This window comes from Cydia splendana, chromosome 11, assembly GCF_910591565.1.
Source record: "Cydia splendana chromosome 11, ilCydSple1.2, whole genome shotgun sequence".
Classification (NCBI taxonomy): domain Eukaryota; kingdom Metazoa; phylum Arthropoda; class Insecta; order Lepidoptera; family Tortricidae; genus Cydia; species Cydia splendana.
Window position 1 is genome coordinate 21,886,183 of NC_085970.1, and position 17,613 is coordinate 21,903,795.

Here is a 17,613-nt window from a genome sequence, read left to right on the forward strand (position 1 = left end):
AAACCCAAAAATAGTAAATGATCACCAAAATTAGAACTCCATTTTAATGTAAAATGATAACCAAATTTTTAAATCTTGCTATCCTATTAAAGCAAATGGCTCCAAAATAATCATTGTAAACGCAAAAATAGTAAATCATCACAAAAATTGTAACCACATTTTAATTAAAAATGTGCAAACATTTAATATATCGTTATCCTATTAAATTAATTAATCCACTTCGTCAACTTTTTCTAGTAGCATTTTATTTCTGTAACAGTCGCAGTTCTAACCTAACCTAACCCACTTTTCTAGTAGCATTTTGTTTCTGTAAGGGTCGCAGTTCAAACCTAACCTAACCCACTTTTCTAGTAGCATTTCTTTTCTGCAAGGGTCGCAGTTCAAACCTAACCTAACCCACTTTTCTAGTAGCATTTCGTTTCTGTATGGGTCGCAGTTCAAACCTAACCTAACCCACTTTTCTAGTAGCATTTCTTTTCTGTAAGGGTCGCAGTTCAAACCTAACCTAACCCACTTTTCTAGTAGCGTTTCGTATCTGTATGGGTAGCAGTCACAGAACACCGCCTCTAGAAACCTAATATTGGCCATTTTGTTCCCGACGCAAATCACCAAACTGTGAGGTGCGGGAGGGGTGCTCACGGCGTTGCGATTGGTCGTTTCAAACATGGCGCGCTGACACGTGCAAGCGTAGGGATGGGACATGTTCATTACGGGTAGTGGGTACTGCTACCAGTGATACCGAAATTTATTGTGGTAAAATTGTTACCAATTTAGTATACTTAGAGTAAACTTACTTAATAATTATATTGATTAATTTAATATTTCATTAAGTAATTTAACAATGTACCTGAAATTTTTACTTAACATATTAGGGCATTTCTGCTTAAAGTACCCAGAACATGAATTTTAAAGTTTAGAATTTTTATATTATTTCCACTCAGAATCGCAATCTCTTTTGATACGAGAAAAAAGTGTCGCCGAAATCTCATACAATTATTTTCTTTTGTCCGTTTTATTAAGGTCATAGAAGGTGACCAATAACATATGCCTATTACAAATCAACTCCGAGTTCTCTCGCACTTATTTGAAGTTCATCATCAGGTCCATCTCGAGACATGAGACCTAACTGCTCACCTACAGGATTCTAAAAAACCCATACAACATATGTCTATCACAAACCAACACCGAGTTCCCTCGCACTTCTTTGAAGTTCATCATCAGGTCCATCTCGTGACATGATACCTAACTGCTCACCTAGAGGATTCTAAAAAACTCATACAACATATGTCTATCACAAACCAACACCGAGTTCCCTCGCACTTCTTTGGAGTTCATCATCAGGTCCATCTCGTGACATGAGAGCTAATTGCTCACCTAGAGGATTCTAAAAAACCCATACAACATATGTCTATCACAAACCAACACCGAGTGCCCTCGCACTTCTTTGAAGTTCATCATCAGGTCCATCGCGGCCTAACTGCTCCGCTGGCCTAGAGGATTCTAAAAAACTTACACAACATATTACCTATATATTATGTCTAAAATGGTACAATACGGTATGACGAAGCACGAAGTTTCCGCAACTGAAAAACCATCATCGTCACATCACTAGTCGAAAGGGAAAGGGATAGCGCATTGCATTTTCAAGTTGACGAAAAGGGACGGACATACTTCGCCTCTGCTTACTGACCAGTATAAAATGAACCCCGCGGACAAGAAACATTATTCAATGAAATAATGAATTTGACTTTCCTGTGGGATGTTATTCCATCTGTTTCGTAAGTAGATGTCTTAGATGACTTGCCACACCATTTTACGCTGCAATATCCCATGATTTCCCAATGAATTCAATAGTTTACGATTCATTTTCTTAGACTCGTGCACGCTGCTAACAGGTCGTTACGTTGGGCGCAACTGATCGGAGCGGCGAGCGAACAATCTTATATTTGACCTATACACCATACGGGCGGTGACCGCGAGTCGTCCTATAAGCTCGGTCTATAGGGGTTGGTCTGTGGTAGCAGTTGAAACTTAACCTAACCTACTTTTCTAGTACCATTTCGTTTCTGTAAGGGTCGCAGTGCTAACCTAACCTAACCCACTTAACTGATAGCAGTTTAACTTACTTTTCTAGTAGCATAACGAAATGCTACTAGAAAAGTAGATTTGGTTAGGTAGGTATGCGGTGCGGGCTACGGGGGGTTGAGCGGGAGGGGCTACTAATTTTGGCATCAGTTTACTTTATTTGGTAATATGTATACATTTTTTGGTAATCATAGTGGTTTATTTAGGTGAAAATATCGCATTAATTTGGTCTTCAAGATTTGGTGATCATTAATGATTTTTGGTGATCATTCAATATATTTGGTATTTGAATACAATTTGAAGTGCAGTCGTAATTAAAGTGGTGGTACTTTTGTATTTTTAGGCCTTATTTTTTAGGTGTTCAGTAATTTTTTTTGGTAAGCATGATTTTTTTATTTAGGGTACCAAAGTATTTTTTGGTGGTCATTATATTTGTAGCCGTTTATAATTATTAGAAACTATCGCTATACCTGGACTTTGGAATGTCCACCAGTGCGCTTAGCACAGAACCGTTAAATTGTTAACCTGGGTTACTGAATTCATATCAAGTACAACCAAGTTATTGTATCTGGCATTGAACGTCGGACTTGAGAGAGATGGTTACTGTCCGTGTAGTTGTAGTACCCTAACACTGGCTGGCTGGCTGGTGGCTGCCCACCCGCGCCGCGGGCCCGGCCCACTACACGCTCAATTATCTCGATACCATTCATTTGTTCAGATTACGAGGTCGAGGTAATGGGCGACTTGTCGACGATCCTTTCTGTTTACATCGTTAGGGGTCATCCATTAATTACATCACACGTTTAGGGGTGGGGGGGAGGATGTCAAGAAAATGTGACATGTTGTGACAAGGGGGAGAGGGGAATGACAAACTTTGTGACGTCACTTTAACTTCATCACTCATCAGTAACCAAAATTTTATTTTAATCATTTTATTTACTGTACAGTTCAAAAACAAGTTTTTGGAACGATAATCGTTTTTATTAGTTTAATTTTTTTTAATAATCAGTTTTGGGTTATAAATTTAATTTACTAATATTTTGACAAAAAATTAATAATACTTAATTCGATTTGCCGATGTCGTTGAAAAAATGTGACGTCACACCAGGGAGGGAGGGGTTTGCCAAATGTGACCAAGTGTGACAAGGAGGGTGGGAGGGGTCAAAAAACCTTGAAATTCGTGTGACGTAATTAATGGATGACCCCTTATGTACCTACACAGTTAGCTGGGCATTTCTAAAACTTATTGCACTGAGATATTTAAGGCCCGGTTAATGGTCAGTTAAGTGTTGCTGTAGTGCGGTCGCGCCCGAGAACGGGATTTCGGGTCTTCGTTTAAAGTTTCATAGCACAATCGTCCACGCTGCTAGGAATGAGAGTACCTGGTTAGTCCTTAATAAAACTTGCGTCGAATGGGCTACGTGACTGTTTGTCTAATTGTATAATTGTTATACTTATGTGTTGTTTGTTGCAGCTGGGGCGTGCGCACGAGCAGATCATCGCGCCGCTGGAGAGGTTCCGGAAGGAGCACATCGGCGCCGTCAAGGTGACAACTACATTTTCTATCATGTGGTTTCATTTTATATGTAGAAAGTGTAGAAACCCTGGATTTGATCGAATAATTGCATGGATTGGAATAGCAGTGGCAACGCCAGATACTTCGACGCACTTTGTTGTACAAGATATTATGGCGGGTGACTGTCACAGACGACACTGTTATATACAGGTACATTAGGACTTCGCTAATCCGGAGGGGCAAAATACCGGCCGTTAACGGATAACAGAGGTTTCCGTTTCTGGATTATCATCTCCAATTATGTTTATGTAATAAAAATCACTTAATTGGAACACAAAATGAAGCAGCAATTAAGTCACCAAGTCTTCTGCTTTACGTTTTCGCACCTGATTTCGAAGGCACTCCCGGACTGGGAACAAATATCAACATTTCCTAACTAAGTATCAAAGGCAGTGCACCAGCCTTGAGACGCCTGGTTTACAGGGATCAGGGGATCACCAGATAACGGAGGGGTCCGGATTAGCACGGCTATACTGTATAACCATTAACTAGTTATGTATTAGGTATTAGGTACTGAGGGCAGGCTCGACCTCCAATGTCGTGCGACTACATATTCCCAGTAGGTATGGCGTACGATATGCAACACAACACGCGACGTGCCCTCACGTGTGCTTGTGATTTAACGATGCGGTCGTATTGTGAGATCTTATCGCGCAGTTCAATCTCTATAGGTAATTGACAGCAAATATGTTCGGTCGCGTGAGATAACGTGCGCGAGGTAACAAGTGTAACAACCACTATATTATAACTATATTCTATATAATAACTAAAAGGTATTATAAGTATAAGTTAATGATTAGTTATAGTTACCTTTTCGCTGTACGGCTAGTCACGGATCCGACCGACCGTCTATATATCGTAAAGGTAAAGGATAATCTGGTCCACCAGCCTTGGCTCGCGTTTTATAAAACACTTGTAACCTGCAATCATTGTTTGCTTCTCTTTTTAAGAGCCAACGGGAGTGGTCATTTCTCCATACAAACGTACTCCTCGTTTTCCTCCGTGGTTTTTGAAGCTAGAGCAATGATTTTTTCAACACAGATTAATATTGTCAATATCTGTGTCGGACCGTTTTGCTTTTTTTGTTATTTTTGGTTTTTGGCGCTAGAGCCCTTCAAAAATGGCCAAAATGGCCTAATTGACTATGCCGCAATGAGAGGCGTGGCATTCAAAACTGATATCAATTAGCCAAAAAAGCAAAACGGTCCGACACAGATAATTTCATAATCATTTAAGTTTCCAAATTTGGTTACGATTGGTTAAGTTTTGGAGGAGGAAACAGAGGAGTACGAAACCTCGATTTTTGAGATTTTTACGCAGGATTTTTCGCCTTGTCCTTATCGCACTACTTTTAGGTGCCGCTTCCGTTAGCGAGACGGGTATATTTACCTAAAATATTTAAAACTCAGCTCCTGTTTCGTCTTAATTAGAAATATGAATACGGATTTTAAAACATTTATAAAAACGCGACTCTCTCTCTCTCTCTCTCTCTCTCACACACCCCATCGTCTACTATGAGTATGTGTCCGTTGTATGTTATATTGTGATATTGTCATAAAAAGATCAAGTGAGTCACAACTACATACTTACTTACTAATTTACTGTGCAAACTGTGCACTGTTAACTATACCATTGTTAGACCATATCTCTTTACATTAACCCTTTACCAGGCTAAGGGATATATATTTCCCACATACGGCAGTTCAAACATGTGTTCTATTTTCGATGCGTAAGTCTGACCTGACATTCGATTGTCATTTTTGAAATGTCAGTCTGGTAAAGGGTTAAGGTTTCCGAACGGACCGATAAAGCATTTAACGTCAAAAAGTCTACCCTTGAAAGTACAAAATAAATGTTATGAAAGGACTAGTTTCGCGCGAACGCTCTGTCGCTCGCCGTGAATGAGTGACTTACTGACACTGTCACCTGACAATGCATAAACCCTATTACCAAGACATAAGCTCTAGTCCAGTTCAGTGTTGTTGGTATGACGTATAATATAGCGTATATGCGCGGCGCAGGCGCTGACAAAAGCGCATCTGCGTCCGCCCGAGACGTGCGCGCGCATTCCGCCGTGATTAGGACACGTGAGCTGCACCGGAAGGAGGCACAACTGTCTAACACAGATGAACCAATAACATCTTACCTACTCTTTTTCCTCATATAGCAAAGCCGAATGATTTTATTGCAGTAGGGATATATATACATATGTATGTTGTTTTTTTTTGCATTTGTCAGCAGTTCGCATTAGGAAGAAGCTGAATAATGGTATTTTATAACCTATAATATAATTGGTTCCTTTTACTTACAGTTTTTACCCGAACTCTACCTGTTATTGTTATTTCGTGAAACAAATGGAAAGTCATCCCTTTCCGTGCTAACTCAAATACCTGGCATGTTTGATTACCTGCGTCTACACGTGCAATGCAATAAAAAAGTAAACCTATACTTGCGAGACGTAGTTGTACGAGGCACGCAGCACGCAGCACGCAGTAGCGTGTCGTAAAGTGGCCATTCCAATAGCTAGGTCAGCTAGCTACCAACTACTATTGACATTTCGAGACATTCTTAGACCGTTTACAAGTATTTAAGGTCTATAGTAAATTGAGTTTGTTGCTACACAGCTCTCGCCAGAAAATCGCGTGTACCTACAGCCCATTAATTGCATTATTGCACCTGAAGGTCGCCGCGACACCGGAAGCTAATCTCGTGATTGTCACATACAATGCACTGTTAACTGACCATTCGCAAAACTTATGGTAACGTGATAAACTCTACCATTCTCCATCTACTATTAGTGATTTTTGTTGATGTTACTTGTTAGTATAGATGTAGTGCAGTTTTTGCACGGGTATCGCGGTGGCAGAAATATGATAGGTGTCTGTTGCGCGCCGATCAAGGCCCAAGTGCGGGTGGTTTGCATTACCGCTATTGTGATTGCTAGAACATTTAGTTGTTAGACCGATGTCCTGGTAGGGATGGATGCGATTGCATTGGTCGTCTCGTGTTGGGCCGGTTCAATGATTATTGTCTAACTTTAGGGCGCTAGTACTTTGCGTAATATAATATTACCTAATTTAAACCTACCTAAAAGGAAATTTAAAACCTGGCTGGTTAAGCATATATGTAAACATTTGAACATAATATCAAATGTTTGCATACTTATATTATACTTGTCCATATTGTTTTATATCGTCAACACCCGAAAGCCTGGAACATTAAAGTTGTAATAATGTTGCTGTACTTATTGTGTTTCAGGAGGGCAAGAAGAAGTTCGACAAGAAGACTGCAAAGTTCTGCCAGAGCCAAGAACGGACGCTTTCGCTCTCCACCAAGAAACAGGATAATGTCTTCCAAGAGGTTCGTACACACACACACACACACACACACACACACACACACACACACACACACACACACACACACACACACACACACACACACACCATCATCCCAATCTTACCACCCACCAGATACCTACTGCAAATACTTCAACTCTAAATTCTATCCATAATTTTTGCAGCAATCCATCTTGGCGATCCCATATCCTTCCTATATACGTACGTATTTGTTCAATGCTATGTACAGTGTGTAGGTATAACACGTATAACGCATATATTATACACACGTTTACAATACTAATAATATCCGACTAGACGTTTCTATTTCTCGCCTCACGGGGTAGTAAAACCAATAAACACCAATAAACGATAATAGAAATAAATAGTGATGCATTTGTGGGCTTTCACAGCACCGGCCATATCACTCGTATAATATAATATAAATAAACACACGCTATAACTTCCAACGATGTGTCATTCGATAGCTGCATGCAGAGCATTGCTGATCATTCATCATTGTTAGTCATAGTTATTGGTTACACAATTTTATTGTCAGTTTGTAGTCTTGTGTTCTAATTCATGGTGTAAAGAAAATACTCTACAGCCTCTGCTATCAGTTAATCTATTCTATAAACATGCGATGATGAGATTTAACAGCTCGTTATCATTGATTTGGAGAATTACTATCTGTTTAGTTAGACAACCAGGAGTAATTTTCAAGAGATGTTTTACGTGTTACCCATATTTTATGGTGGCCCCTTTTGACTACTCTGACCAGGGCACTAAAACTGTTGGGTTAGTTTTCTTCTTGCGCTTCAGTATGATGTTAGAGATCATATTGTTCACACTCATGTAGTCAAGTGTAAAAATATGATTGTACCATCGCCCACACTGTTAACTGTACATCGGCGGTGGACCATATGCCTTTTGTAATAAGGTCCACCGATGTACAGTGAGGAGTGTTGCTGTTTGTACATATCATATCTTACTCAAAAATATATCCCATATCTTTTATAAAATTAAATTTAAATTAAATTAAATTTATTTATTCAAAGACAACAATGGCCCAAAATGGTTAGTAACAATTATGATTAAAAACTAAGTGTTAGTGGAACAAAATTATAAATCGACAAACACACACAGACAGCAATAACAATAATAAGTTATCATCACCTAGTAGCGGTTAAGACACGTTCAAAATGCCGCATTATGGGTGAGTCGTATCGGCCCGCTACAGTAGCCAGGATGGGGTTGGAGCTGGCCCGTATTCTGCAGAGCAACGAGGCAGTTCTCTTGCGTATTATGGCATAGTAGTCATCCGTGCGAGCTTGTGCGAACATGCCCGATGCGCTGCAGAAACGGGACAGCCCCAACAACATCCTGAAGCCATTATTATATTGGACGCGCAGGGAACTGATAGTCTTCTGCGTATAACTAGTCCAGAGGCTGCACGTGTAGAAAACCTGGCAATAGGCTTTAAATAACGTTATTTTTACCTGTTGGCTACACCGTGCAAACCTCCTTATTAGCATGTTGCATCGGACTGCCAGTGCCCTGCGCTCCCTTTCTATATCTAATTGGTCTTTAAGGTCGTCGGTGACATAGTGTCCAAGATACTTAAATGTATACACGCGCTTAAGTTCGGTGAATTAAAAACTATGGGACATATTTTCGACTAAGTTGTATCCACTCATATTTTTACACTTGACTGTCCTATTAATTACATAGGTATGAGGAAAACTCCGTTGCAATTAAGCCTTTTGATTTGTGTACAAATTAGTACGAGTGTGCACTATTGAGATCCCAAGTTATGTCATACAGGTTCAAAGCTTACCAACAAACGCGCTACTTTAACGTTTGATGAGAGTAAGTTGCCATTTCAACTTCCTATACACTGTTTGCCTTTTCAATCTTTTCATACGTCATCTTCTGGGTCCAAACAATCTCAAAATACCTATCCCAATTTTTGTCACTACATCGTCGTCCAGTCCATAAGTGTTGTGGTTAACTTGCAGGCTGACGCAGCGATGGACATGGCCGAGCGCGACTTCTGCCAAGCCTCGCTGGAGTACGTGTTCCAGCTGCAAGCCGTCCGCGAGCGAGAGAAGTTCGAGCTGGTGGAGACGCTCCTGGGCTTCGTGTTCTCCTGGTGGACCTTCCACCACACGGCTCACGACGTGCACCACGACGCCGAGCCGCTAGTGCGCGACCTGCAGCTGCGGATACAGCGGGTGAGTGATGCTGGCCGGTGGTAGGTTCTCGTAGGGACTCGCTCAATGTAGTCGAGTATGGTTCATCTCCGACTTGGGCAATGAGTACCATGATGACGTCACATTAGCGCCCATATAGGCTTCAGTTTTCAGTTCTAACTCGAACATCACCAACATGGACGTCTCCTAGTTTTAAAAGCTTTCTATTTCCGTTGTTGATAGGGAGGCGAATATTATCTTCCCCAACAAAAAGGAACGAAAATGTTTAAAAACAACCTCATCAACTTAAGATCTATCTCACTATTTACTCGTAGATATTAATGGTTTTGAGAATCTTTAATTTTAGATTAAGTTACAATTTCTGTAAAGCCATATTTTTATACAATAGGAACAGATCAAATGCTATTCAAATAATAGAAGTTTAAGTGTTTGCAACGCATAGGTGACAGACGACCACTGAAGGCGCGACAGGTTAAGAATATAAGAGACGCCGATTCCGGACAGGTTAAGAATAGGTACAGAAGTGTCTGCGTGTGTCCGAGTTTGGCGTGCCACAGCTTCCCAACACATTCGTCAATATTTTCGATCAATAATCCCAGTAACAAGACATCGTGCCTATTTGAAAGTGTGTTCTGACGTGTTTTGTTTTATTCCTAACGCCATCATTAAACCTTACATCCAGCATTGACCTGATTTCATCCGGCTTCCTTAACTGCTCGCTCACGTTTTTTTGCCCTGCAATGATAAAACTCGGAAGTGAACTTGCAATTCCCTTCTGCATTCATTATGTAGTTATAGCTTATGATATGTCAGATTTTCACGTGGTGAAAACTAAATAAGGAACCCATTCTTTTCACACACAATTTAGTGAATAGCGACGCGTGTTTCACTCAGTCTAGTCTTCAAAAAAACCCCTTGCGCACTATTCGCAAACAGCTCGCGTACTGCACACAGGCAGTGAGCGATCCTTTCGCGAATGGCCTGCTAGCATTTGCCGGATCTGAACACTTTTTTAACGCGAAGTAAATGATATAACATATTTTAAAGTCGAAATTAAACTTTCGTGAGACATATTTAAAAATATTTAGAGGCTGAAGAAGGCCCCCGATGGGCCCGAAACACGTAGACTAATAATTTACGAGAGTAACCGTTGTGATCTAAATATGAGTTTTTATCAATTCCGGGCCTGTGTGAGTGAACACTTATTGAGCATGCGTGTGTGCATGCATGCGCTAGTGTGTTGAAGCGGTTTGTGACGGTGTGCGTGTTGCAGACGCGGACCAACTTCGAGGAGACGAGCAAGCAGACCGAGTCGCTCATGAAGAAGATGATGGAGGTGCGCCAAATGGTGAGTGCCCCATTCTACCTTTGGATTAATATCTTATTCAAGGGGCCAATTCAATTACATCTAAGAGATGTCTTTTTGTCTTCATTCGCCCGTCCGTCTCGTTCGCGCCAATACATGTACGGACAAGTCTGGGCGAAATGAATCTAAAATGTATGTAATCTATAAATTGATATAAAAAAGTGAGCTAGCACTTCGGCGGCCGAGCGAGGACGCAATCGACGGTCTTCAGCTTACGCGTCTAACGTAACGTCACTATGTAACGCGTTCTTGTAATCTGTTCATGGGCTCTTTGTTGCGTCTCCATGACGTTGGATTGTAAAACTAGTTTCAAGAAGCTTTTATAGGGCTCGGTTTATCCATGCAATATCCGTTTGTGTTTGCAGAACAAAGAAGTGGAAGCGGAGGAGACGGGCGACGCCACGGACGCCGCGGGCGTGTCGCGCGCCGGCTACCTCTACCTCATGGAGAAGAGTGACTATCCTACACTCTATTACTTGCGGCTATATAGCGCTTTTGCTCCCTACAAATGAAATCTGATACTTCTTAGTATAAGAAAGCACTATGCTCAGTAAATGATTAATGACGATATCAAGTGGATGAGCGAAATTCTGAACGCACGTAGTCGTTTATAATATGTAGTACCGATACGTCTTTCAGTGATTCCCTTATGACCGGGGGTTATTTTCACTCATAATCCCGTTAAGTCTTTCAATGATTCCATTATGGCTTATTTTATAGTACGTTACGATACAAGTGCGAAAAATGGGAGATTCGAAACGAGTGGCGATACATTAAAACACGACCGACCTATTCGCACATGTATGGTACAACTTTTTACAGTACATACTTAAGGCCCTTTCAGTTTTCGACTTACTGTAAATAATTTCTGAACATTTTTTTGCAGAGGCTTTTGGCACGGCGTGGAGCAAGCACTACTGCACGTACGAGAAAAATTCGCGCACTTTACGATTGCTTCCCTACTCGCAAATCAACCCTAAAACTGTAAGTAATGATAATAGTACATTACGATACAAGTGCGAAATGTAGTAAATCCGCAACGAGTGGCGATAATTGAAACACGATCGAAGGGAGTGTTTTAAATCGACACGAGTTGCGAATTACCTTTTTGCACGTGTATTGTACAACGATTTAAGGCGCCCACTGATTAACAGTCCGCCGGACGGTATCGGCCTGTCAGTTGTTCGGAACTGTCAAAATTTTGTTCTAACTGACAGGCCGATACCGTCCGGCGGACTGTTAATCAGTGGGCCCCTTTACAGTACATGTGGCCCTTTAAGGCGACGGTAGCGGTGGGTAAAATTTCAGATTCTGTCAATTTACCCCATTTCACACACAAGCGCACTTCACGCACACTACCTCACTTTACTGGGACAGGTACTGACCTGACGCTTGTACACTGGGTCACTGGACCCTTCATGTTTTTTAAGATTGGACTTTTAGTTTAGTATTGACCACTAGCCTCCTTTGAGGGTAAAAGCGTTCCATTTAAAGATGAAAGAGAAACAATGCATTTAAACTTGCTTTCCTTGTCTATTAATGTCAAACGTGACGTACCTATTTAATTCATTTGATTGTTGACTGTTTTACTACCTAATATTGCTTTGTCGAGATACGCGTTTTGTACAATTAAAGCGATTGAACAAGATGTCATTAAGTCAGATGTAAAATGTTATTTACTACTCTATACGGTTTTTCATAAGGTGCAAAATCCATTCAATAGGAATTTAAATAAATAAAGTTTCAGCAGGGTGGCAATTCCATTTTGGCGGATAAAGCGAAACAGAATAGTTCTATCGAACCTGCTTACAAATTTTCACGAGAATCAGTTGAGAAATGTGATCTGCAAAGGAGAACATACAAAAGCATTTTTGCCCAAGCTGAAGCTGAGACCTTTGCTAACGCTCGGCCAATGATGGTTTAGGTACACCTATAAAAAATGGTTGTCCCTGCTGTAATTTTAATATCTTTATATTTCAACTGGTATAGTTTTACCTTAAAAAATAATCGGTATCGCTAAACAATAGCGGTACACAGACGTAGATATGACCGATTTAGGCGGCCAAAATTATTTTAGGGTATAATTCGGTACAAAATGGGATAAAAAATGTAAAAACCATGGTCTAATAAAACATGGTCTTCTATTCCCAGAGTGACACGGGCCTACGTCACAATAACATTGCCACTTTATTTCAACATAACATGTTACATGGGTACATTATACCTATGGTTAATAAGTTAAAATATTTCTTTATAATTTTATAATTTTCATTTATATGTATTTTATCTTAAATTTTACAATAACACGTCATTTTTAATTATTCGTTAGCAATATCTTCCGATTCACGACAGAAATTTGAGACGTTCGGGTAATTCTGTTTACACTACTGACAACACAGAATAGCTCTGTCACATTTGACAATTCGGATCTAGATAACTTCATGCCCTGACCGTCATCCTTGTCGAACGCGTGTTAATTGTTATTTCCTTCTCGCTCAGTGTCAGCAGTCGCAGTGTTTTCCAAACTTTTCACGCCGTAAGCTTGGTAATTAATGTGTAACTGTGAATTAGTTTTTCAAACGTTTGTCTTGTATAGATAAATAAAGTTTAATTTAATACATTAGATTTGTTTTATTTTACTATGTTTCTACATGAATAACTTAAAATTAATGCCGTTAAAATAATTTTCACCGTTGGTTAAAATTCTCCCACATTTTAAAGTTTGAGAACCTGTAAACAGCATGATGACGTAGGCCCGTGTCAGTTAGGTCATACGCGAATCTCGGAATAGAGTACCAGGCGGAGTATATTATTATACCATGGTAAAAACGTTGTTTTATACTAAAATCAATTGTATTCTGTCAATTAAAAACAAAAAAAAATATATAAAAAAAAATTAAATTTATTTAATACAAAATTAAAATACACACAAATCTACACTGGTATATATGGTTCGGCAGGCAACAAAAGCTCGATTGTCTCAGGAAGAAAGGCTTTGTTGCAAGGCGATTGCTTTTTTGGTCTCATACTGCTGATGAGTGGATCGGATGTTAGTAAAAGTCTAGTAAAAACGTCAAAATTACATTGTTCTCTTGAAAATGTCCTTGCAAAATTTTGTCGGTATGCCCTAAAATGTTTATTTCGGGCTTCTGCTACTTCTTCCGACAACTGGCCAATGGGTAATAGAGCGTTTTCTATTACGCGTCCCCCATGGATCAAAATTTTATGCATGGTTGGAGTCATAGGATGCCATTCCCCATACAAATTCTTATATAATGTTGATGTATCATAAGCGTATTCGTCGAATTTAGCAATATTTATTCTATGACCACTAGATATTACCTCTAAAATAACTTTCAGCCTAAAAATCAAGTCGTAGCTGACTTTTGTGATATCAGCCGCCAATTCCGGATTATCAAAAAATCTCCTACTGGTGTTGCCGTCATTGGTGTTGCCAAAGTTAGCCTTCAGCATATCAATCAGCAATCCTGTCTCAGTTTTGAATCTCTCTTGGATATCCTTTTTTCTCTCTTCTTCCATAAGTTTTTCTTCTTGTGTTTTTCTCTGTCTGTATTTCTTTGTAGGTAATCTGTACGCTAAATGCAGGATGCTTTCCATAAAACGGATTCTAGCATGTAAGACTGATAATCCAAAATCCAAAGCTTCCGGACTCTACTCATTTTTCTTGTTGAGATCATTAAAATCCTTCGTTTGATTAGCACCACATATATAACACTTGCTCGTGGATTTTGTATCTGTTGCAGCATTACAGACCTTTCCGTCAACCATGGTCATTTTAAAAATATACCCAAACAAAAATTCATTTTCATGCAAGGTCACTTTAGAATCATTTAGGTGCGCAGCAGAATTCTGCACATAATCAATTTCTTCTTTTGTAACATCTGTTGATTCTTTTACGTAACGAAATCTGATTGGACGACAAAATCGTGTCGAAGACGGTGTCGGATTATTCCAAACCACTTTTTTGCCTTCTTCTCCGCAAACGATCTGTAAAGGCACAATAGAACTCATAAATATATTTCCATCAGAATCACTCTCATTATCAAATTGTTGCTTGAATTTCGATTGTTGAGACCCATCACAACCCCATTTACAAATTAACTTTAATGACTTTCTCTCGTGGTCATTAAGCGTTATCAGCACTTCTTCCACAAAAATAGATAAGCGAGTGGCGGTTAAATCCCTCAGGGATTGTAGATTAGTTTCTGCGCAGGTAGCTGTTACCCGTAGGGATTCTTTTGGCGTGTAGCACTCTTGTTTTGCTTTCAGCAAAAGATCATAACAGGGGAAGTGTTTTTTGTTTGTTGACCTTATTATTTCGTATTGATGCCTGCTGAGGTCAGCATTTACATACATGTGTAGAGCTTCTTGTGGTGTCAGTGGAGCGATTATTTCATTAACGCTGGATGATCTTTTGTATTTACTAGCACATTCTGGAGTATTAGTAATATCCTTAAGCACTTTTGAGGCATCTCTTTTGCCACTAGTTTGAAGAACCGATTGTGCTGCATGAACAATAATTTCATCAGGTAGGGCAGCTCGAATTTTTTCGGTTTTCCTTCTCTTGCTTCGCTCACTTAATTCCCCAAAGGATTTACACGGTCGTCCTGACGTGTTAGAGGATGCCACTAGAATCTCAAAAGTTCCTTCCAACCAAGACTCAGTCAATTTTAAAAACTTATCTATTGTTTTGTTTGCTTTCAACCACCTTTGTTTTATTTGTGATTTCACATAAGAAAATTCATGTTTTATATATTTTTTGAGCTCTTCCGATGTTCCGTAGGTAAGCACAAGATAATTTTCATAATAATCGCACTTTTCACTTCAACTTGGCAAATTTTGCTCTTGTATTTGCTCAAAAATATATTTTCGAGCAAATACTTTTCTCCCCGAAGCACTGGGTTCACCTGTAAAAAGATAAAACTAAATTAACAATTTCTTTTTAAATGTGCGAAAATATTTTTTTTTCATAGGTTATATTTGAAAGTCTCTAAGACCACATAGGGGCGGCTAGTGGCGGCTAGTGGCGGCTTATTTCTGAGACACCATAAAGACGACTAAGTAATCTGTTCAGGCATATACAATACAAGACAGGGACGCACCCTGAAGTTAAACAAAAATACCATTGAAAATCAAAATCTATGAAAAAACAACATTTTGTGAAGGGTCACACTGAGAGAAAAAACTAACAAAAACACACTTAGAATTACAAAAATAAAACTTAATCCGGGGACAAGGAGAGTCAACTAATAGGAACAAATTGACTTTTGCAATTTCCATTTAGTAGGAAATACAACTTCTATATTTGTAATTTGAAGTATGCTAGAGTAATTTCAGAAATTTGGTTTTGTTATTCCGAGAGGTGCTTTAGCAATATCGGAGGTGATGACGTCATGGGTGAAAACTAACCGTTTTGTAATTCTAAGCGTGCTTTAGCAATATCGGAGACGATGACGTCATAGGTTTTACTAAACTGTACTGCGATTCCAAGCTAGCTGTTGTTATTCTAGAGATAATGACGTCACAGGCAAAAACTAAACTGTTTGCAATTCCTCCGCCCCTAGCAAACGGGCGCCGCGAGAGCATGTCGCGCGCGTGGTAGCTACCCGTCTCTATTTCTGTCTGTATGAATAAAAAAGCATTTGGTAGTATATCTCTGTACTAAAGAGGCACTATAAAAGCCTGTCGAGATATTCTACCCATTCCTTTCTTATTCATACAGTCAGAAAGAGACTAGTAGTTATTACGCGCGCAACATGCTCTCGCGGCGCACCTGTGCTAGGGAGGTTGGAATTGCAAACAGTTTAGATTTACCTTTGATGTCATTATCACTAGAATAACAACAGCTAGCTCGAAGTTGCAGAACAATATATTCCTGTAGACCCCAACTACACAGTAGGTCGCGGGTTAATATGTCCATGGCCCACAATATATCCTAAATTTATTATTTAACTTAAGTATATTTTAAACAAAGAAGACACGAGACACGCCCGCCCGACATCCGACACAATACTAACTCTAACCAAATGAACGTAGCAAGTAGCTGTGTTGGTATTACAAAACTCGTTTAGTGATTGGTACAACAATGAACATAAACACAACAAGTCTATCTACTAAATACCAGTAAACTTTGTAATGTCGCTATAGTAACAACTGAATTGTTATTTTAAATGGGGTAATGTTATTCCCGCGAACTCGTTTTTTAGATATTACAAAACTATGTAAGTGAGACATTTACTAAAATCATAACTTGAAATCACAGATGCTTTTTTCCAAAAATCACAAACTTTACTAGTAAAAATCGGAGAATTTTAGTAGTAATACAAATGGATTGTAACAAATACTGAACTTTGTTTAATGCTCCATTTACTAAAGTCTGTTTGCTGAAATTAGATTTAGTATTACTGAGCTGTTTGTAGAAATAAATAAATTTTACAGAAATAGTGAAACTTCCATGATTACTACTAAAACTTCATTTTTTCCCCCAGTACAGAACTGTTTATTAATTCCTGGTGGTGATTTTTCTCTCAGTGCATATTTAACGAGCTCAAAATATATGATAAATGTCAAAAATGTAATATAAAATTATTGAGATATATAAATTCTTACCTGAATAACTGGAATCCATCAAAAAAACTTTATGAAAACGTCAGAAAAACCAATTAAACACTTGGGAAAACTTGCAATATTTTGGAGCGTCGAGAACAGAAACTTGCGCGCTGAGCGATAGTCAGAGTTCGACTGCCTGTTATGCGGTTCAGGTTTGATGATAAGGAGTGGGGAGGGTCATATAATATGCCTGGGTCTATAGACTACCTCCACGTGGTATTTTTTTAATCAATATGTTGATTTTTGCAAAATCGACTTTTGGCCGCCTAAATCGGTCATATCTACGTCTGTGCGGTACCTTACTACTTATACGTTCACGAAATCGGTATCTGCATAACTTGATTGTTAGTAAACTAACCTGGAAAATAATCTCAAAATCACCGAAACATTTATGTACAGTCACCT

The 17,613-nt window shown here is 39.2% G+C and overlaps 1 protein-coding gene across 2 annotated transcripts in view; it reads left to right on the top strand.

The window, feature by feature from the left end:
• LOC134794859 (rho GTPase-activating protein 26) overlaps positions 1 to 17,613 on the top strand; it is a 99,962-nt gene that overhangs the window by 23,590 nt on the left and 58,759 nt on the right. For both annotated transcript variants that reach the window (XM_063766661.1, XM_063766662.1), the window contains exons 3-8: positions 3,560 to 3,631; positions 6,920 to 7,021; positions 9,018 to 9,233; positions 10,486 to 10,560; positions 10,944 to 11,031; positions 11,465 to 11,562. In XM_063766661.1, coding sequence (XP_063622731.1) covers positions 3,560 to 3,631; positions 6,920 to 7,021; positions 9,018 to 9,233; positions 10,486 to 10,560; positions 10,944 to 11,031; positions 11,465 to 11,562 — 651 coding nt within the window. The remainder of the gene's footprint in view (positions 1 to 3,559; positions 3,632 to 6,919; positions 7,022 to 9,017; positions 9,234 to 10,485; positions 10,561 to 10,943; positions 11,032 to 11,464; positions 11,563 to 17,613) is intronic.